At 36.6% G+C, this 23,031-nt stretch overlaps 1 protein-coding gene across 4 annotated transcripts in view; it reads right to left on the bottom strand.

The window, feature by feature from the left end:
* LOC131431468 (histone-lysine N-methyltransferase PRDM16-like) overlaps positions 1-23,031 on the bottom strand; it is a 235,088-nt gene that overhangs the window by 76,750 nt on the left and 135,307 nt on the right. For 3 of the 4 annotated variants that reach the window (XM_058597198.1, XM_058597194.1, XM_058597197.1), the window contains exons 2-3: positions 10,783-10,937; positions 10,585-10,722 (exon numbers count right to left, since the gene is read on the bottom strand). In XM_058597198.1, the coding sequence (XP_058453181.1) occupies positions 10,585-10,722; positions 10,783-10,937 (293 nt within the window). The remainder of the gene's footprint in view (positions 1-10,584; positions 10,723-10,782; positions 10,938-23,031) is intronic. The other variant, XM_058597196.1, reaches the window with a different exon arrangement.

Genomic DNA, 23,031 nt, shown 5'->3' on the forward strand with positions numbered 1-23,031 from the left:
CCAAATTTTATCAATCTATTATTTTAGTGAACACGCGCATAACAGTAGTAACAAAACCATATCCAGGGCCGCCGATCGGGGAGGGGGAAAGGGAGGAATCCACCCGAGAACGGAATGTTTAGGGGGCCCGGAAAATCGAAAATTCTAAATCGTTTTTTTTTCAATCCTCATAACAATGGCTTTCGAATTATTTTGTTAAATTTTGTGTTGCCATGCTCACAAAATTTTTCAATTCTTGTGTTTTCTCGGCAGTCCTGACCATATCAATCATAAGTTTCTTTTCTGTATTGAAAAATCTAACGGAAGGTTTTCGAAAACAATTGCCTCGTTTTGATTAAAGTTTAACAACTCATCGCGTTTAGTCTTAATCAATTGAAGGAACAAAAGTTCAAAATTTTTGCTATGATCACCAAATGGTGCTCACAAGCTCCTACCCAATGTCTTTCTGAGCGTCGACGGAGGCTTATAATCGCAAAATTTAATAAAAACTGTAGTGTTTAGTGTAATGAAACATCTTTTTACTGAGCTGAGCTGAAGTAGATCGCCCGTAGTTGCATTTCGTGATTGACCGAATGAGTGGAAATGTACAATGAACCAAGAAAATGAAGCTTGGGAGAAGCAAATCATTTTCACTGTACATACCCACTCACTCCTAACGTTTTATTAAATGATCTATAACGACGCTGGCTACGACCAAAGGCTGTGCTACTGAGGGAAAGGAAGGAATGTTAGTCCGATACTCGTTGTTTCCGCGGGTACCACTGTATGTCCACGAGCATCACGGGATAGGAGATTTGATAGTAGGGAGGGAAAGAGATCCGGATATGTTTTGGTAAACAATATGATCTCAACAAAACCTGATAATCGATACTCAGGAGAAATATAAGTAAGAAAAATATAAAATATCTCCAAGGAACGATCTCATCAGTATCCCTTTTGTCCTGCTCGCTCTGCTGTCAGCAACGCGAGATGAAACACGACCACTGAAAGAATAGAAAAAAAACACTCGCGAATGGGTCCGCTGCTGATCAACCCTAGACCTTCAGTCTGAAACACACCATCGATTTGTAAACTTTCACATAGAAATCCGACAACACCGACAATGACATTCAGACGGCGCTTCGATCAGTTAACAGGTTGACATCGTTGAATTTTGGGGCGGTAAATTCTCAGTTTCAGCCGCTTGAGCATCTTTAGTTTCGCGGATCAATATTATTCAATAAATATCACTCTCACTACTAAACACACCCTTGCCACACCTACACTACCACTCAAAATAACTATTTCAACCAAATTTTTAACTATACGTATCAAACAACACATTGAAATTATACTTTTTTGAGAGCAGCACCAGGACACCGCATCGCACTCACAGTGATGCCAACTCTCCTGTAATGAAACATCTTTTTACTCCAATCATAAAATTACCCAATTTGCACAAGCTTAGATTCAAATGAACGGCCCTACAACCCTAGAAAACTCTACCGAATTTCATCCGATAATAATTCCGGTTTCGGGAGTACAAACTGATAAGTATAAAAATTCCATTTTCAGGTATGGTTAGTTGATAACCAAATACGTTGATTTTGGGTATACTGCACGGGCATAATTCCGGTTCAAGGAATGAGCTGAAACGAGTCATGATTTGGGGAAAATAGTATATTTTCATGTTATGATAATACACCATGATTAAAAGTTCTCGGATCATGATCCATTTGGACTGATATCGTTGAAATTTAACGCATTTGACTTTGTTGGGTATAACTTCAGGTGTGTTTCTGCTACGATGGTAATCTTTGCAACATAAATTCAGTCGTTATGTTTTAAAATATGAAAAATTCAAATATGAATTAATTAAAATGTTGTGAAAGTGTGTGGCGTATTGTTTACACGATTTCAACTAATGTCTCAAATAATGTACATTTGAATAACAAAACAGTGAAAAGCAGAACGAATTTCTTTTAATCTGAAGCATCAACAATTTAAATATGTTTTTGTACAACCACGAAACCTAAAATAACGTGTTTATTTGCGTTTGAACTGTTTGAACAAAATAATCTAATTTTCGTTAGATGGTGCTCCTAATTTACAGTCGAATTTATTTTTTGGTTTACGCTAGCTCTCGGAATATTATTTTAACAACAACAGTCACATCGATTATGTAAGAATACATTCAGATATATTCATACAAAATGTAAAACTTATGATGTCAATTTTCGGTTCATTATCTTTATGTTGTCAATTCTCTGTCAGCCGGTAGGTAAACCAACACAATTATAAATTTAATATGCCTCAGGATCAAGTAAAAATTTTCATTAGTTCTTGTTTTTTGTCTTAATATTAATCTATTAAACAATCCATCACATCACTTGAGGCAGAGGGTTCAAAGTGATATCCTGATAGAAAATTGGAGCTACGAGCTTTTAAAGAAAGACATTCCTCAAGTAACGCATTTTCGGAGCATGATTAATTTTCAAGTAAATTTCGCGAGTAAATTAGCGAAATTATTAAATTTATCTAAAATGAGTACTGAAAAATGATGCCTTCAAACGGTTGAACTAAAGTTATGCACTGATAATTTTAGTCAATTTATATGAGCTTGGGTGCATCAACCGCTGGGAATTGAAATTTTGCGATGGCAACTAAACAAGGATAACTTTATCACAACACCGCTGTTAGATAAATACTTGTTATCATAAATTTCTCAAATCGAATGAACACAATTTCACCAAACGCTTTAACCATCGATGTAGTTTTCATTGACATTTTGAAGCAACGCGAACAGATTTCAACTAAAAAAGTTGTTGATTTTGCATTGCGATTTTTGTTTTGCTTTCAACTGTCTCCGGCATTTGACAGCATTCAAAACAACATATTTTTCAACTACTTGAATATATGCAAATCAAAAACCATATTGGTTGAATCAAAAAGAAAATGGTTAAATCAACTATCGCAAAAATCAAAAACTGCGATATCGCAATTTTATGATCGGAGGGTTCTCCGTGTGCTTTGTATAAATAGTTTTCTTCATAAGAATTCAGTCAATAAAAACCGATGACAGAATTCGATCCAACCATTTTGATTTAAATTTTTACAATTTGCAATAAGCTGACATCAAATTTTCATCGTCGTACAAACCACCATCTAAAAACCACGAATGCATTTCAAACACTCCCGTCTTTCCCGGGTATCCTGCGATACTACCACCTATGAAATGATATTTTCCATTGGGAAATGATAGAATGTACCACGTTTACTATGACCATTTTCCGGGCCGGTAGTTTTCAGTTTGCAACATCAACACCGGATGAAATTTTAATGAGTTTATTTTTTTCTCACTTCACAAACCACCATCGCTGCGTACCGACAACAGCAGCCGCTAATTTACGGCTCAGCGAGTCTAATTTCGTTTAATTACTGCAAAGTATGACGCCCCCTTGCACTGTCACACTCGTTCGGCAGGATTCTCCGCACGCAAATCACAACTTTTAATTAAAGCTGATCACTAAACACGTACGGGAAAAACGGATCGCTGGTTAATTTCCCAGTCGGAGTTTTACTGCACAGACACAAGCTGACTACAGTGAAAACAGAGATCAGGCATGAATGGCGGGAAAATTCGTCATTCGGTTCGAATAATAATTTTGAACAATTGTTGCGACAATTAGACCTTCACGAGGGTAGGAAATTAATATTTTAACGGCCCACCAATCGAAAGCACTGGAAGGCGCGAAAGTGATTTATGGTAAAGCTCTCAAGACGTTTGTGATTGACAGCTGAATGATTTGTCGGTTTGTAATTCGATACTATCGAGGTGTAACCTAGCGAAAAGGGTTTTCCACGGGAGGCAATCAAAAAGTCACCACAACCAATAATTTTGACATGCCTTATCTCCGATTACCACTGCTTAAGGAACTCGCAGGAAACGTGATACTCGGTGGTCAGTACCGACCATTTACAACCCCTTTCAAGTATGTTAATTTAATCTTGGCAAACTGGACATCGGGTGCTGTCAACAAAACAGCACAAAACCCGGTCAAACGGCGCACGTTTTTGATTGACATCGGAGCTGGTCATCAGCTGTGTGCGAAAAAAAAAGCTAGTTGGCAGTTGGCAGAATTCCAAGCTCTGACTGACAAGGAAGTAGATCTATCCTGTCAGTTACGAGAGTAACATCTTGTCTTTCTCGTACAACCCCTTGCTGGGAAGTTTCACACTTCAGAGATAATCTTTCTAAGTGTCTTCGCCCTTTTTTTGGATTCACGATAAACGGAGCCGTTTTTTTTCGGAAAAAACAAGCATATCTGCTCAATAAATAATTAATCCTTGAAACCCCAGAATTGATTGGATTTCACACCAGTTGTCACTCAAATCAACACTCGTCCTGTGTCCTGTGTTAGGATCTGTGGCAGACAGCACCACATCGTTCGGTGTCAGACAAGGCAAAATGAGCCTTAAACTGAAACTCAAATAGATTTATTACTGATACCTCGACACGCGGAAGCACATCAGGGAAGAGGATGTTCCCAACATAGACGCCGCTGGTAGACACAAATTACCCCCTATAAATGTCGAGCCCATAGCAAGGATAATGGAATAGTCAGATGCTGAATTTGAACAGAGATATCGAGGAATACCGTTTGCTACCGTTCAGCGGTTAATCTCTTGCCCCTAATGGCAGGGATGTTGATCAGTGCGTGGATAGTAGAAATTGGAAACTGTTCTAAGCTTTTTTTGGCATGTTTTTCGAATGTTTTACCTAAATGTTTTTTCTCAAATCAATGGCATGAGAATGAATTCTGTTTCATAACTAGAAATGGCATCTTCCCGCCAGGTGTAAAGTAAATTATCTTTCTACAGTATCTTCATTCCAGTGACAACACCATCAACATCTATACATACCCAAGGCTTTGCAGAGAAAAATGTGTTGATTGACACTTACAAAAGGGTTTCCCGACAGTCAGAACAAAGATATATTAATATTTTGCTGTTCTTTTCCCATTTCGACTGATCTAAACGCAGCCGACCGCACCCAGTAGACAACAAGACAGTGTCCCTCTGCTCTGAATCTAGTTCCATCTGGAGGTACAATGAATGAATGAAATATGAAAATTAGCTACCTGAATATTCTGCCGAAACGGTGTGTGACTATTGACACCTCGACTGGTCTTTCATCCGCGGCTCTCAGCAACAGGATTATCGTCCGTTTTGCTCCCGCATCCCATGCAGAGCCACAGAAATCATCGTCGGGGTTTTTTTTAAAGATCTACAAAATGAGTTCCGCTCATCAGTAGGACAAGACGGGTCCATTGTCTTCTTGCTGTCTATTGGAAGAGCAGCAGCAGAGAGAGAAAAAACTGCCATAATCCCTTGACACTTAAAATTGGCGAGAAATTTGGTGAGGATTCTATGTTGAAACTATAGATTGACAAAGGGACAAGCTGCCGACTCATTGGATGATAATTAATAACTGCGGTTAAATGAAATGTGTTCTAGGAAATCACTACCGGCAATATTTGTTTATTTTTGACGTTTGCCAAAGAACTGAGTCGCACTACTTGAAATAGATTCCATTTTCATACAACGAAGTATGCTTCGATAACTTCAATTAGCATTCTAAACATCTTATTTCCAGCTTTGCCGACGCACTTCACTAACAATCAGATTTCAATTTCCATCTGTCATTAGTGACAATAGCTGCCAGTAAACAAAATTAGCGCAATCTAAAGAAGATCGAACATGATTTGATAAGTATCCGATCTCCATAACTCATCAATCAAGTCCTGAGTTGCTTGCAAAACCGGACAAAGTCTTCGACCATTACGAAGCAATGGCTCAAAAGATTCGCCAAATTGAAGATCTCTATCGTCAACAATGCGAAGAAATCTCTATACCTTCGGAAACTATTTCCATTGAACGGGAAAGCATCCGATTAAGATGTACAGAACTGTCACAAAACTCATCAGCCCGCATCATCCCTATTACGGGATGCTACCTGGATTCGGCACAATAGAGTGAAAGATCCCTCCAAGCCGAAGCGTCTTGCTCGGCCGGCTACAAACAGTGGAATTAAATTTGTATCTCCTTAACTTCATCTGCTTGATAGAGAGATGATAAAAAAACGGAAAGATTTTTGGCACCATCATTACCACAAACGATTTTTCATCACACTCGAGAGCACTGACTGACAGAAAGAAAATTAATGATGCTCCTTTCAAGGGGCCAAATCAATTTTTCAATTAGAATCACTACCGGTGCTAAATGGCAGAGGTTTGTCTGTTTTGGGATCGACTTAATATTGTCATCATTTTTCACTTTCTTTTCTACTAGCGGAAGGATAACTGTTTCTTCAAGGAGGTCCTTTCATCGCAAGAACTACGTCATCAATCTTCTTCGACCGACAAGAAAAACAGTACGCTATTTTGACATCCAAATCTGGGTCAGTGCATTGGCAGAACCAGAATGTCACCATTATCGAGAATCGCCAAAATCGCAACATATTGATTGCTCATTTTGGTTTGTAACATAATCCGCTTCTTTGATCGTTCCACTCGCGAACGACTGAGCCGCAAAATCAATAACAGTTGTCACCAGCAGCCACCAATTTGACCACATCGCTGCAACACCCGGGCCACGCAAAACCGAAAGGATCAATTCAAATCCGCTCAGCAGAAGCGAACATTTTGCTTTGTCTGCCAGAAAGTGAAACATAACTGCGAAGGGATGAACACAACAAGGCGTGAATTTCGGAAACCACGTTCACTTTTTTGCTTTATGGTTTCGGCTTCGATACGGGTAGTGATTTTTCGGTGGACGGGGATCAGTTACAGATGATTGAATGAGAGTTTAATAACTTCTAACGACTCGGAGCTACGGATGACAGAATAGGGAACAGAGCAAATAGCGGGTGCAACTTTTGGTCTGGATTACTAAGTCTTTCTGCATACTTTTTCTTTGTTTTGATTGTTTGATCAAAGGATTAATAGTACTTTAACTACAAGCGAACAAAAAAACTATGTTAATCTTCCTATCGGTGAATACACGATTTTTATTTTGATCGACGAAATAGATAGGGAGAAAAATTATTATTTCGAATTATGAACTTGATCACTAATAGATGGGAATGCTGCACCTTTCATTTGAATAAAAGTTTGCAAAACTCATTCCGGGGATTTCTTTGCGATTCGTGACTAAAAATTGTCTAAAATAATCAAAATGTTAAATCTTTGGACATTTTGTCTATTTTTTCGACTATAACATTTCATGAAACACAATTTTTCGCATTGCTTGTTACTTTTTCTCGGACACATTTTTATACAACTAACAGTTTCTGGTTTACAAAGATTGGAAAAAAGTAAGTGCAAAACATGTTCTGATCTTTTTTAAAAATGAATTTTGAATCAAATTAGTGCATCCGTACCAAACAAATTGAGGGTTGTGCAAAGGATCCTGACACATTTTGTTCGTTGGTTTAACTGGAACAAAACAAGTGATGGACAAACCGAACACGGCATGAGAAAGTAGAAGAATGGAGGCTTAGTTTCGTCTAGTAGTTTTCCATCATGAATTACTGGAGTGTCGCTCATCATTTTTTTATTTACAACTCGTTTAAGAAGAATCAGTTGTACGTTACAACTTTTCGTGAATTGGAAAACGTTTTAAATCAATGGAGAGGCTTCTCCACAACCTGTATCGGATTCGTCTCGATATTACTTAGAGAAATCTCACCAACCCCTTGGAACTCGAACATCTTGTTCACAAACAATACACGAGCTCCATAACTCACCGGTTTTAATTTCAACGTTTCTGTTTTATTTTCTTTATTTTTTTTAATTTTTGGTGGTTGTTCAAAGTAAAAACTACGATTTTCACAAAAAAATCCGTCATTTTGTAGCTGTTAAACCTTTCCAAAGTAACAAACAACGGAAAAGAAAACGTTGGGGTCTGTTTTTTTTCATGTAGAAAGTGTGTGCAAAATTTGAAAAAATGGTGCAGTAGATTTTGACTTTCAAAACCTGCTTTCGAGGAAAATACCTTTAAAGTTTTTTGTCTATAAAATTAATGGAAACAATTAATTACTCCAGGGCTTAGGGTCTAACATTTTCAAAAAATCATATATTTTTCTTTTATAATTTCTTATAATGAAACATTTCAAGAATGTTTTGTTAAGTTTTGAAGTCATTTGAAGTATAAATCTTGGGCTCTTGCTTCTTCGCAGAATGAAATATCCATAGATAAAGGTCCATAACTTCCAGAGTTTCGTTCCAATAGGCTTGAAAATTTCACAGAATATTCTTGAAAAGTTTTACTATAAGAAAATATAAAGAAAATAATAAATCATTTTTCAAAAGTGTTTGACCCTACCCGCCCCTTAAGCGAGTTAAAAATAAAAACCAGGTGAGCGACACTCCATTGATCCATGATGGAAAACTACTAGGCGAAAATAAACCTTCATTTTTCCTAGTAGTTTTCCGTCATGGAGCAAAGAAGTGTCGCTCATCTGGTTTTTATTTTTAGCTCGTTTAAAATACATTTTAAATTTAAACCGAAAAATTGTAATTGAACTAATCAAGTTTTTATCAACCCTAATGTAGCAATTCTTCATTGAACTTTTATCATTCAAGTTTCGTTGCTTCAAAATAAAGAATTGAATGCCGATTTATAGCACGGCGAAAAGTTGGTGCAAGATAAAATTTTATTATTCTTTGAATGTAAATTCATTGTACATTACATTAACACCTTGACCAGTGCCTTTTTTTCAAATAACTATTTATTTTAATATGAGTTAAAATTGAATTATTATGATTTAAATTGGGTGTTCAGCCACAAGTGGTGACTTTTCAGCCCTATTATATACATGATTTGGTTATTACCATGCTACGTTAAGTCCCATTGAATGACTATCTGTTTTTATTGGTAGTTATACTCTACATATTTTTTTGTATTTTATCAATTCGTGAGATTAAATTCTAACCATTTTAGAAAGCAAACAGATAAATCTTTCGTTGTCATTTAAACCTTTTCAATATCCTTCATCACATTTACAAAATCATTCTAGCATTACACTATGTTGAAAAACAATGAAAAAAACCGGCGTTCTAATGCGAGATGAAATCGCTTAATAATTGTACTTTTGTATAGCAATATTTTAGGAAACAATACTTAAAAGTAATTCTGGAATAGGATTCGAATTTGATATCATCATTCATAAACGAAAGTCGTACCGCCGAATAGGGGGTTTTCACCGAAAATCGTTTCGCCGAAAGAGACATTTCGGCGAAAGGGACATTTCGACACATTACTATTTTTTTTGTGTAATTATGTCTCCTGGATAATTGATGTGGAGCAGCCACATAACCGAAACCAAGATGACCGACGCGCTGTCGGAAGTGACGGTCTCTCGTATACAAACCTGTAAGCGCCTTGCTTGCCCGGTCTACTCAAAGCTAGGTTAGGTCCAAACGAGCGGAAGCAAGGTCCGACAACATATGAAGCAAAACGATGTGGTGAAGCCCCATTAGATATTTTTCCTTTTCACTCAGTAAACGAAAAATAACACAAATATATGCTGGTAGATGCAAATACTTTGATGCTTAGTAGCTAATAAAGTCATCAAGTCATCACATTTCACAATACTTGGAAATATACCGTGGTTCTTGTTTAGCATCTGAAATACAAAGCTTATATAAGAATAGAACTTTTTTGTAAGCATACAATCACATAAAAATGAAGTTTTTATGTGATTTTACAGTTTCAAAATGTCAAGTATTTCCTAACTTTGATTCAGGCACGTTACATAATAGCAAATGTTTTCGTTACTTGAAGATATTAGTACATTACGACGTATAACAAATTCCTACAGCCTCCAACAGTGGCAAAGCAGCTACCAATTGAAACCGGACGAATCGTTTGAACAATGGCAATGCTTGTTTTGAGACCCCGACCTAAAATCCTTCCGATCCAACCCCCCCAATCACTCCATCTCCTCATCAAAAAACGGCGTGGATAAAAACAACAAATCCAAACCAACGACTTCAATTATTTCCTCGTACCCTCGTATTATCATCTCATTCATAAAATTATAATGACTACATCAGCTTTTAGTCGGCTTGTTCTGTCTCGTTTCCGCTTCGCATCAACAGCAGCGAGCAGCAACCAGTCCTACATCTTAATGATGTTAGTGAGGTTATGTTTTCGCACATTCTCCACCATCTTCTTCGGTTGTTGCTGCTCCTGCTGCTGTCGCAATCACAGAATCCCAGCTTACCACCCTCTCGAAAAATCGTAAAACCGTAACCTGAATGATGATGAACTTTCAACGATCCGTAACACGCCAAAGAACAAAAGGGGCGAAATTTGCCTCACTGCGGGGAGCTGCGTACGCTCTGCAATTTGGTTTAATTTTCCCGTTTTCCACATCTTCCCCCCATCAATCCACCAACGCGGTTAGTGCGCGGGGGATGGGTGTTGCCGAACAGTCAAAACATTACGCCCATACGATTTCTGGAAGATGCTGACAGGAAGCCAGCCTCTTTGTGTTGTTTGATCTCTATAACAACGTTCCTAATTGAGTGCACAACTTACCCCCAGAAACGGTCCGTACTGGGTGCCTTTGGAGATAGGTTTACTAGCCACCACCGAGCTGCTGTGAATGTCCAGATCAGGCGGCGCTTGTTGAAGCCGAGCCATCTGCTCCACGAACTGTTCCACAGTGTGCAACTGCTGGAGAAATAAAATCAAGAATTAATATTTGACGATTTCCGCGCTAGAGTAGGGTGTTACCTTTCGTCGCTTCCTCTGTTCTAATTCATCTACTACAGAACCATTGCCATTACTTTGGTGGTGAAGCTGATTCAACGGGACAACCTGCAACCCCGGAGGCACTTCTAAATTGGTGGGTGCTCCACGCGAGGAGTCCGATTCGTCTCCACTGCTGCCTGCAAAGACACACCATAGAACCGATCAGTTGTGCGCTAAAGATCCCTTACATCATCGATAGATGCAATAACTCATCAACACTTGAAATTGTTTTAGACCGGTCAGAACGAGTAAGTAAGTAAAGAGTTCGTAGCTGGGAGAAATCACGGAAATTCCCTTAATGATCCAGAAAAGACACATGATGTCATATAATCATTATCAGTTCAATAATGCGTGGAAGTTAAATGTATCTTGAAATCTTAGCCATGCAGATGTCGAGAACAAATGAACAACTATGTTCAAAACAGTGCATTCATCGGTTTTAATCTCTAGTCTTCCCCCATCAGCACTACTGTCATTCTGCCATCAAAGCGACTCACAATATTCGTTACTCCCGAACTCAATTAGGCGTGTTATGTAAACAACACTTGAAAATTCCAACGCTACGAAAAACCCGCCAACAAGCATAACTTGTCATCTTGAAATTATTTTATGACACACCAATTAATAGGATAACGCCCGCGACCGCATCACAACCCATTTCCAGATATTCCATTAGCACAATCAATGGGTCTGTTCGTTTGCCCTCTCGCGGCGTTCCACTTGTTGACTTGAAGTTCGTCGATTAATCTCTTACAAGAAAACCATATAAAACAAGTCGAGACGACAAACAGCATAATCGGCGTATCGCTTTCAATCACGGCTCAAGTGGCAAATCAACAATAACAACAACAAAAAAACGCACTCGTGCCCGGAACAAACAAATGCTCGAGAAGCGTAAGCTGATCGGACCGATTGGTGCCGAAAATACCCGCTCTCGAGTGAGGAAAGCTTGTAAGCAAATCCATTCAAATCGACCTGATTACGCAAACTAATTTTATTCTAATTGTCCATTGTCAAACAAAAGCTGGTGCTCGCCACCGTTCGCAGCCCAACACCCAAAGATGAATGGGAGAAGAAAATAAGAAATCCTTTCGCCACGAACAAGGGAGAGTTCCTGTTAGGCCAACCTCTTCGGCGCCGCCAAATTACAATCTTGCACGGGCAAAGAAGTATAGAATTTAAAACCAGAAAAAATTACACCAAACTGTAACTAATACGACGTTTATCACCCCAAGGCAGGGCGACAAGGAAGAAAGGCAAATAAAAACACATAAACACATAAACGACAATCGGAGAAGTTTTGCGGAACCACCAGAAGAAATAAGTAGAAAAGGGTACAGCGACCTCTCGAGAGGTTTGAAATTTCATCCATCTGCGAAGAACCGGCGCGCACACCTTTCAGTGGGACTCACGTTCTAATCTCTTCAAATTGTTTGTTTAGTCTCGCCTGCTTCAGATACCCGGTGAAAGCCAATTGCCTTCCGAGGACTTTAATCCGTTCCGAGCCCCCGGCAGCATCGCTACCACCGGGTTCATTCAGAGGACGGAGGAAAAAAAATGTCAAACATGTCGATCACACCTGAGAAGGAGTCTAATTTCGAACGACAATCCTACCAATCAGATCAACAGACAAAATCGATTAACGGTATGCGATCATTGTCGGAGGGAATCCGAAGAAACGATAGAAAAAAAAAACCGGAACAGATGCTAGCCCGGGCAGCTGACGTAAAGGAAAATCCTTTCCCATTTAACGGTTCTAGCTTACTTGTATTATCAAAATCGATTGATAAAATATGTTTTAAGTAACCGAAATTGTTAGGTAATAAAAATGAAAGCAAGAAACTTAATGGAATCTAAAATTGTTGTAACAAAATTTCGGTACATCAGTCTCAAATCTCGTGTGGTTGTTCTAACAATTCCCAAAAGTGTGCAATTTGTAATCCTAAACCAACAAATTTATACCGAATCGCTCGTCAACCAACAAACACACAAACTCGTGCGATAAAACCATTCTCCGAACGTCACGCCAATTGCACCATTTTCCGGCGTTTGTTTGCCATGCCATGAAAGCAAAGAATCCTAAATCAACTGCTCCGATTGTTATCATTTAATATCAACGAGCCGCATCATTTCCTTTCTTCGGCGCATCTTTCAGTTGTTGTTTTCTCATGTACCTGTTGGATAAATAATTCTTCTAAACCTTCGCATCCAGTTTACGACAGTAAAAAACAAGTCCAAAACAACAACAAAAAATATACGCTCTTCAGAATCATCCCATATCTTTTCTGGTACTGCAACTTGCTCGAGCCAACAAAAGGTGAGAGGAACAAGCTGCTTCCTCATCGCTTTGTACCATCTATCTCGATCGAAAACACCCGCGAAAGTACCCAATTGTGGTCCAAATAAAGACCATGTTCCTGACGGTTCTGGCACAAATGCCAGAGCTGAATGCAGACACAGACAATCGGACTACTGATGGGAAGATCAAAATCGGTGAAACAATGAAACCGAAGCGGACAACAACTTCCGATTTCGTTGTTTTTTTTTTGTTTTGTGCTGTCTGTTCCTCCCAGGGGCTATCTGGTAGAATCGTCGTCATCGCAGGAGCATCCTGATTCATCCGGGACGCTTGCTGTGCGTCCGGGAGCTCGGATTTCAAACTCGGTTAGAGAAATCAGAGCAACAGCAGAAAAGAAGGATCGTTCGTGGTGTACGTATTTGGAAGGAATTTAACCGGAATTCCAGGTTGAGTGAAAGGATTGAATTATCTATTTAGTTGCTTAAGATCTGGTGAGAAAGTTTTGATTTTTATACAATATTTTTATATCCTTGATAATTTTAATTGCTTTTCCCCAGAACTTGAGAATAAAGTCTTACCAATTCATATGAACTATAACAAAAAGTGGGTGGGTAACGTCAGAGACATGTCTGAATGACGTGAATACGAAGTACACGATTCTTCACACATCAGAATATCTAAAATCCTTCTCCTATGTTGATACACTGTGTGAATTGTGCAAGATGCAATTTCTTTACATGTAACGGTGCACCTATACTTTGGTACGACGAATTCTCGACACGTTTTTTTAGCACATAAATTAATAAGACAAGGTAAAAGAAAGTAAAAAATTATTCGCCTGCAAAAATACAAACGGTGCGAATTACAATAATTTCAATGAAAGAAAATATCTAAAATAATTAAATAATTAACCTACTGGATACTAAAAGTCAACAGTGCATTCGTTCTAGCAACCGCCGCGACTTGAACCGAGAATCATTGGATCGCAAGTACGTCTGTTGATCGACTGAGCCACAGAAGCACACATCTGCATGGCTGGTAAAAGGAGCATTTAAATGCATACAGTCACACCTGCTAGCAAAATGCAAGTTACAGTCGAAACCAGTAAAATACAAGCTAATCTAACATTAAGTCATTACAAATGAAATTTTCCGTCGTTTGACAGATTAGGTCTTTATAAATTACATCGTATGAGGAATTAGGTCACCTGTATTATTCAATTTTTTTTGACATGATATGAAAAAAACAAACAAGCATCATGGGTTTTTGCTCTTCGATACTCGTTAAAAACATACATTTTTCAAAACTATAATTTTGATTTATTTTATGTTTATTTCAAATTACTGAAAATTTTATCATAAATCACTGAACGCATTTTCGATAGAAGGGAGAATAAAATAAATTATTGACATAAGTACATCGAAAGATATTCACGATTATGTTCTACCTATTCTTGTACGGAGAAAATTTTGAAAAGGTGCCTCAGAGTAAAGCTAGTCGTATTCACGACAAAACTGAAACTACTTGTATGATCTGAATTAAGCTAAACTGCATGTTGTGAATTTAGGATGATTCGCCAAATGATCACTATTAGTACAGCCGTCGGACAAACAGAAAGCTGTTCCTGCCTCAAGGGAATCGAGAAAAATACCAAAATCACTTCAAGACAAAAGAAACGTAGCTCAGGCGAAGATATTGAAGTTACTACCCAAGTAACAATTTATGTTATGCTAGCTTGTTTGTGACTAGTTTGCAACTAGATATTTGAGTGATTGTTACTAACATCTAACCACTTGCATGACTCAAAAAGCGCAGTTTCTACTAGTTGTTAAATCGGCTAAAAATATGTTGTCGTTACGTTGTAATGCCATACTGAAATAACTTATCTTTCCATAACTTGAAAATAACTTGTTTCCAAGTAAACTAGTTGAAACTTAGTCACCATCGACATTATAAACATTGAATGAATCCAGAATACTTTTCTATCATCAATAAAAAAGCAAAAGAGTACTTTAAGTCCCAAACTTGATACAAGGTACAAATTTCACAACGATTCAAAAATTGTCGAGCGGAATTCAATTTTACTTAACTGTTTTTTATGCGCCTTCAATCAAAATCTGTTTATAAAGATAGAAAAAATAAACAACAAAATAACCCTATGTTCAGAATGCTCAAAATTATTCCAAGTAGAGTGATTTCTCATCATTTAAAATTCATATATCATGAGAACTATAATATTATCACAATCGATGTTCAATCCCTATATTATTTTCTTCGTGTTTATGACAGTGCATAGAACAAAAATGACTATCCTGCCTTTCACTATTTTCGGCAAAAAGTAGTTTTGAATAAAGTAATATCCTGGTTTTTTTTACGTTTCATACACTTCTTGAGACTCCATATTGTGTTCGCCATATTTAAGTCAACAAAGGTTGTTTTGTTTGCATTTTAGTTATCATAACGTTGGGAAAACTTACCGATAACTATCTGAATTAATGAGTAAATTATATGTTATAATCTTATAATATCCAAGTTATTGCTATATCAATTCACAGTAACAATTCACATAAACGCTAACGTATTTATAATGGTTTCGCAACGGAAAATAAACCTTTTTTCAACTAGTAGCTAAAAACATAGCTGTGATTAAAGATATGTTAGAATCAAGTAACGATAACTTACAAATGATAGTTAGTTTAATGTTTACGTTATAAAGAAACACTGATGTCACCTTGTTTTAAACAGTATAACATAAAAAACATGTTCGTGCTCTTGTTGCAACACAGTTGGGTTAAGTGGTATCAAAACTTGTTATGGGTTGCTACTATTGACGTCAAATAAACTTATTTTCAACTAGTGGCTAGAAGCATTGTTGTGATTAAAAATATGTTTGGATTAAGTAACGATAGCTTATAAATTATATTTAATTCAATATGACACAAAGATGTTATGATTGGAAACCTAAATAACTATTTCGTAACTAGTTATGTTATGATGAAACATTGCTGTCACCATGTTTTAACCAGTATAACATAAAACACATATTCGTGCTCTTGTTGCAACATAGTTTGGACTTTGTCGTATATGAACTAGTTGCGGATTGCTACTTGGGTACTAATGACATAAAATTCTGCAAAGAAATTTTCAACCCAACCGCAATCCTCGAGTATTACAGAACACGTCTGCTAGCAGTTAATGTTTAACTACTAAGTCGCGCTAGCAGTTAAACATAAACTGTTAACGCATTAATGAGTCCAAGACGAAACGTAAAAACTCAATGAAAGGTTTATCTTCGTTGACGTTTTTTGGAAAAAACAAGTAGAAAAATGTACAGAGGAATTTTTTTTTCTCTCTATTTAAAACATTGTCCTTTAGATTTTACACACGCTTAAAAAAACCCTGTGATTTTACATCTTATTTGATGCACATCAATGGAGCGTCGCAGCTCACCCAAATTTACGTGAAAGAACATTTAATATTGTGTCTAAAACTCCATACATGAAATTCATTGAAATAAAAAAAAAGAATACTGAAGGCAACCGTCGCACGACTTCAACCGAGAATCATTGGAACGCAAGTACGTCTATTAATCGACCGAGCCACAGAAGCATGCATCTGCTTAGCTGGTAAAAGGTGCATTCGAATTCATACTGTCGCACTTGCTAGCAGAACGCAAGTTATAGTCGAAACCAGTAAAATTCAAATTCATATAACATTAAGTCATTCCAAATACAATTTTCCGTCATTTGACGAATTAAGTCTTTAAGAATTACATCGTAATCACCTGTAAAATTCAATTTTTTTTGGAGTGCAGACACATTATAGATACCACCCAAAAAAGTTTTTTTTTTCTTTCGGAGTAAATCTTCCGACAAGCCACTTCTTCACTTTTTCAACACTTACAAGATCTACTCTGCTAGCGAATGTCCCGCCAATACAAAAAAAAATTAAATTAATTAAAATTAAGAAAATTAAACGGAGTGAGATCGAGGAAGTACGGCGGGTCGGATAATGATTACCAAATAGGTTATATTCAAGCATAGTTGTCGTGTTTCAAAAAAGCTTTGCCATTTCTACGGGTACATTTAAGCCGTTTTCGAATGCAGTATTCAAATTGATATTTTACTATCGGTGACGATCCTTATTAACCGCTTTACACAATTTCAGTAAATTGTGATAACAACATCACACTGGTTCCACCAAACAAGAGCATTGTCGCACAACCGAAGTAATTTAGCTTTCGTATCGATGACCCGATCCCTTCAGATGGAAGTCATGATTTTGTAATATTGATTAAATATACATTGTTAAAATTTGAGCTCGGTTAGTCATAATTTTATTAGTTTCAGATTCTCGAAAGAAGTTTATTTTCCGTTCGTCACCCGTAACAACCTCGAACCGTTGATGCAGTATTTCAAAATTGATTCGACATTTTTCATTGTCTGTGGTACACATTTCAGTTGGTGTAGTACGAATTTCGTATATTTCTGTATCTTTCTCGTGGCTTTTAAACATCGGAAAATATCCTCTTGGGTCACATTCAGTATTTTGTTAATTTTGGTTGCGGTTGGGTTCAATCTTTGCCTGCAATTCCTTAGCTTCGAACTTTTTTGCTGAATAAAAATTTTCACCGAATTCTACACTTTAAATTGACGAAATCATCTACTAGGTTCTCGAACAGCTTCAACTCCTGGTTGTTTTATGAAAAGATGCTAAATTGACTAAAATCCTAATAATTGTGCAGCATGACTAGAAAGAGAAAGTAAACTACAGAAATCAGCCTTTTAAAAGTTTCACCGAGTTAGCGATAACTCGTTTTTTATTCACAGTAGTTTCTATTTGTCCAACAAAATCTGATACAACGGAAAGGATTTCAATTTATTGTTGAATATTTTACAATCAGTTTTACAATCATTGGCTACACGGATAAAAACATTTAAATCTTTTTTCATGTACCTATTTGAAGTAGGGAATTGAATACAAAATTACTTCTCAGGTCTTCATTTTTCAATGTACTGTAGAAGCAAAACTAAGTGTAAATTGAAATATGCTATGATATTCATTGAAAAGTCAAGACATTCCAATTTACTTTTACATCGATGATGGTTTTCAATTAAAATTTTTATTCTACTGGTGCCTATTTCATAGTATCATTGATTTGCGCGTCGTGAAAATTTCATTATTTTTTTCTGTGGAGGAACTAATGAAATACATCATCTGGAAATCAAATTCAATTATACCGTCCAATTACTTTTCAAGTGCACTACTGAACTGTATGTAACTTTGCTTTTACCAAAGCATTTGCTTTGATGTATCTTGCAAGTAAATGTTTTCGGTATTTTCTGTTAACTGAGTGAAAATAAAAAAATATATAATGTGACATCGTTTTGGTTCGTGTGCTGTCCGACCTCGCTACTCGCACGTTCAGACCTAATTAAAGCAAAAAAAACTAGCTTTCAGTAGACCGGGCAAACGAGGCGATTTTCACAGGTTTGTATGCAAAAGGCCGTTGGCCAACTCAGCGGGCGGCTTTGTTCCTACTTGGCTTCGGTTATGCGGCTGCGCCACATCAATTATCCATATATTTCAAATTATTAATGTCATGTATTCGAAATTACCCTTTCGGAGAAACGACTGTCGGCGTAATGGCATTCGGCAAAACGGCTTTCGGTGAAATGAACCGCTTCCTGTGAAACCCATGGTAATGATTAATTTTAACAAGCATCAGAAAATTTAGCTCTGCTCGGCAAATTTCTTTTTTTAATCAGTGCGGCAAAGTGGAGCCTGTTATTAAGATTAAAAACTACTTCAAAAATATGTGATGTTTCCGTGAGTGTCGAATGCCAAACAGATAGAAAATATCATTTTACTAAGCAAACGATGAAGAAAAAGGTAAATCTAAGACTTTCACAGCTTTTGAATTGTTTCTTTTATAAAAAAAACTGCTTCAAAATCCACTCAGTTGTGCTTTTAGATCCAAATCATTTCGAGTAATACATGAGAGTGTACCTCAACGCTTACGTCATTTATTCGGTATATTTGAACTTGATCATTGATCGTCTTTGCAACTTTCCAACAATTTCAAGTATGTCGAAATCAGTTGAGCCAACTTCAATAAAACTTTGCCGATGGAAAAGAGTACGATTTGTCAGTTGCGTCGTTTATTCGGTTACAACTCCAGAATAAACGGAATTTAGCTTTCAAACAAGCATACGATTGTCTAAATAAGTTTAGTTATCTCTGATATAACTGAACTGCCTGTATGCCTTTCAAACCTGGCTTACATTTTTGAAACCGGTTCCTTAATCGATGAAATTACGCGAATGTGGTGTGTCGTTTACGTCACTTTGACGATTATATGTTCGGAATCGGAAGTGTCTTAGATTTGCTTTTTGAATTTGATCAATAACCAAATATTAGATTTCAAACAAGCCTAAGATTTAAAAATCGGTTCAGCCATCTCCGAGAGTGAATTGATTGGTCGATTTCTATAGATAATGAAACTTTTTACCAGTATTTTGTATGATAAACCATTTCTTTTGCACGAATCTACAGACGAACTCGACTCAAGCGGATTAAAAAAACGGATGAATGTTTGCACGTACTTTCATCAAATCGTTGTAACTCAAAAACTGTATGTTGTACAAAAATAAAGTCTGAAAAAAGTTGTAGGAAATCAAGTGAACACTTTAAAAAACTACACTCCAAAGAAATTTGAATTTTACAGGTGACTTAATCCGTCATACGATGTAATTCATAAAGACCTAATTTGTCAAATGACAGAAAATTTTATTTGTAATGACTTAATGTTAGATGAGCTTGAATTTTACTGGTTTCGACTGTAACTTGCGTTCTGCCAGCAGGTGCGACTGTATGAATTTAAATGCACCTTTTACCAGCTAAGCAGATGCATGCTTCTGTGGCTCAGTTGATTAACAGACGTATGTGCGATCCAATGATTCTTGGTTCAAGTCGCGGCGGTTGCTATCAGTATTATATTTTTTTATTTCAATGAATTTTTTTTCATGGAGTTTTAGACACAATATTAAACATGAAAAAAAACTTTTTCAAGAATTAGAATGTTACCCGAAAATATCAAATTTAAACACAGTGCATTTTACTTCGTAATTCAACATTTTTTAATTATTTTCCTTTATTTAAAACCAACATTTGATGTTGATTTGAGTAGTGTCTCATGAAAAACGAATAAGTTAACGCAATTGAAAGACATTTACAAATATAGAACCTTTATGAAAAATTGTCGTTAAAACACTAGAATATATAGAATTTTACGGACTAAGAGCAATACATTTGATTATAGTAATTCCTGGAACATTCGCACATGCAATTCCAATAATTAAGGTTTTCGATGAACTGCACCATTTCAACAAGTCTGCACATAAAGGTAAAGTTATTTTGAATAAAATATATTAAAGTTGCCAAATGTTGAACTGTTAGTTAAACAAATATGTAACAACTTTTAATTTTATGTCTAAACATATTTTAACTTCATGTCTAAATATCCAGATAACGGCTATTTCTAGGAAAAACGACTTAATGAACCTACTTTTTCTATGTAATATCATATTCTCTTGCTTAAAGGGGCTGGGCTCCACTAGGAGATTGATATTACCTATTAGCTCTCTCCGGACAGTACCAGCCTAGATGCCGTGTGGAATCCGGCGGAAAAAAATGAACCAAGAATAGATCCACTGGGTTCCTGCATCCATGTCGTAAAAGGCGACAATTGTTGGAGTTTCTTTTTCCTTTCAGTTATCAGAAATTTTCAATGTTTCACTTCTGATTACTCTATTTTACTAAATTATCTCTTCATTCAATCTATCAATTTCCGTCTAGCTTCGTTCGTTTCAATCTATCAATCCTATCCTATCAATCTATCCGTCTAGTTTTATTTGGAATGTTTTCTTCTTCCATGTTATTGATTGTCTTTCAGGATTATAAATTGAATTGATAACTATTGCGCAAATCCGTTGATATTACAAAGTTAATAATAGAGATAACATATATCGGTATATTGAATACATAGTAAAACACACTTGATATTATTATTTCAAACAACAAATTAATATTTTTCTCGGTAGCCGGCTGCCCAGATCAACCAATACAAGCAATTAATAATTTTATTAAATAATTAAAATAATAAAGCTGGAATAATAAAGACGCGCGTGAAATCTTTTTACCTTTATTTGGTGATTTAAAATGACTTAATAACAACTGTTTTGAATATGTCAATGCAATGAATCAACTATTTTGTCTAAATCCTATTCACTCGTTTATTTTGTATCACGTAATTTCATTTATAAAAAATAGGTAAGTTTTTATTCGTTTCGCGATAGTATTTCAAATCTTTCTTCAGTTTACTCGAATAAGAGCTGTGAATCAAGACTTTCCAGGACTTCAATATAGAATATTGTTGAAACGTTTACTCGGGAAATCAGTGAGTTTAGTGGTGCATCCGAGCATCTTGAAACCGGAACATACTGAGCCGCGCGCGAATAATACCAATACTGAAATTTTTACTAACAAATATCCTTATCCCGTGACACTTGTGGAGTGCGCAGTAGTATATACGGCCTCTAGTAACAACAAGTGTTGGACTAACATCCCTTCCCATTCCTTAGACGATCTACGTTCGGGCCTGGCCGGCGCCGGTACTGATCAATGATTTCTGGGATTACCAGAAGATGTACATTGAAGGATGATTTAGCAGTCCCAGGTCGGATCATCTAGAAACTCCCTGTACAATTCCAGCTAATCCCGATCAGTAACGGAGTAGCAACCAGGGGTGGTCGCTCAAGCTCAAGCTCAATATCATATTCTCTTGCTTAAATGACTATTTTTCATAAAAGCTTGATATTTTGCAAATGCTTTCGAATAATTTTAATTAAAACTTCTTCGTTTTTTAAAAAGAACTTATCAAGTTAATGTTTTTAGTTACGGAAAATTGAAAGGGCTTTAAGTATTCAACTTAGTATTCAAAATGATAAAGTAAAGAGAACATAGCGTGATAAAGAAGATCACGTGGAATAGCGTGATAGACCTTTCACGCAGCCTAACTGGGTTCGATTCCCAACCCCGCACATAAGACTTAGCCTTTATATTCAAACTTCTATAATCGAAACAAAATAAAATAATGGAAGAAGTGATATTCATAGACCACCTAGCCACTTAGATCCACTATGACGATCATAAGTACTCAACAGTTTTTATTCAGTTGAGCATTACGCAGCATCACATAATATCTCCCCATTTATTTTTTTGTACTTATTGTTGAAGCTTAGGCAACCATAAATAATGACTAAAATTCTGATGGTAGTATTTCGAAATGCTTGAATATTATTATTATTATATCGTTTATTTGATCCCGACTAAAACCTGAAAGCAGGGAACGAATTTTATTTATTTTGCTCAGAATAATCAAATTGAAACTTGTTCCACACAGTAATATTTGGTTATTTAGGATTCCATATTTCCATTCAATATCATGGTAAATGATAAAAATTCACCCTGTCCATGAATAAACCTGTTATTTGTATAATCTCAAACATTGTTCAACCCAAAGAAAATCGCCGAACCACAACAAAATAAGACTATTGCCAAAAATCCAAGGACACAACCAATTATAGCATTCCGACCAGTTCGCCCGACGGCTGTTATCAAAGGTTTATTTAACATTAACAGAAAATAAAAGCCTATTATTCACTCATTAAAGGATATTTGGACCAAATATTCTGCCAAACGCCCACGGCAATAAATCCAATTGCTGGTAAGTGGTAGCTACCCATGGTCGGAATGTATTTAATCATAATTAATTGAATCGACCACGAACTCGTTAGCTCTTCACATTATTCCAGAAAGTTCCACCTTACGGTTCGACCTCAACAATACCGATAGGACTTCGGTGGTGATCC

The sequence above is a fragment of the Malaya genurostris genome, chromosome 2, assembly GCF_030247185.1.
Source record: "Malaya genurostris strain Urasoe2022 chromosome 2, Malgen_1.1, whole genome shotgun sequence".
Classification (NCBI taxonomy): Eukaryota; Metazoa; Arthropoda; class Insecta; order Diptera; family Culicidae; genus Malaya; species Malaya genurostris.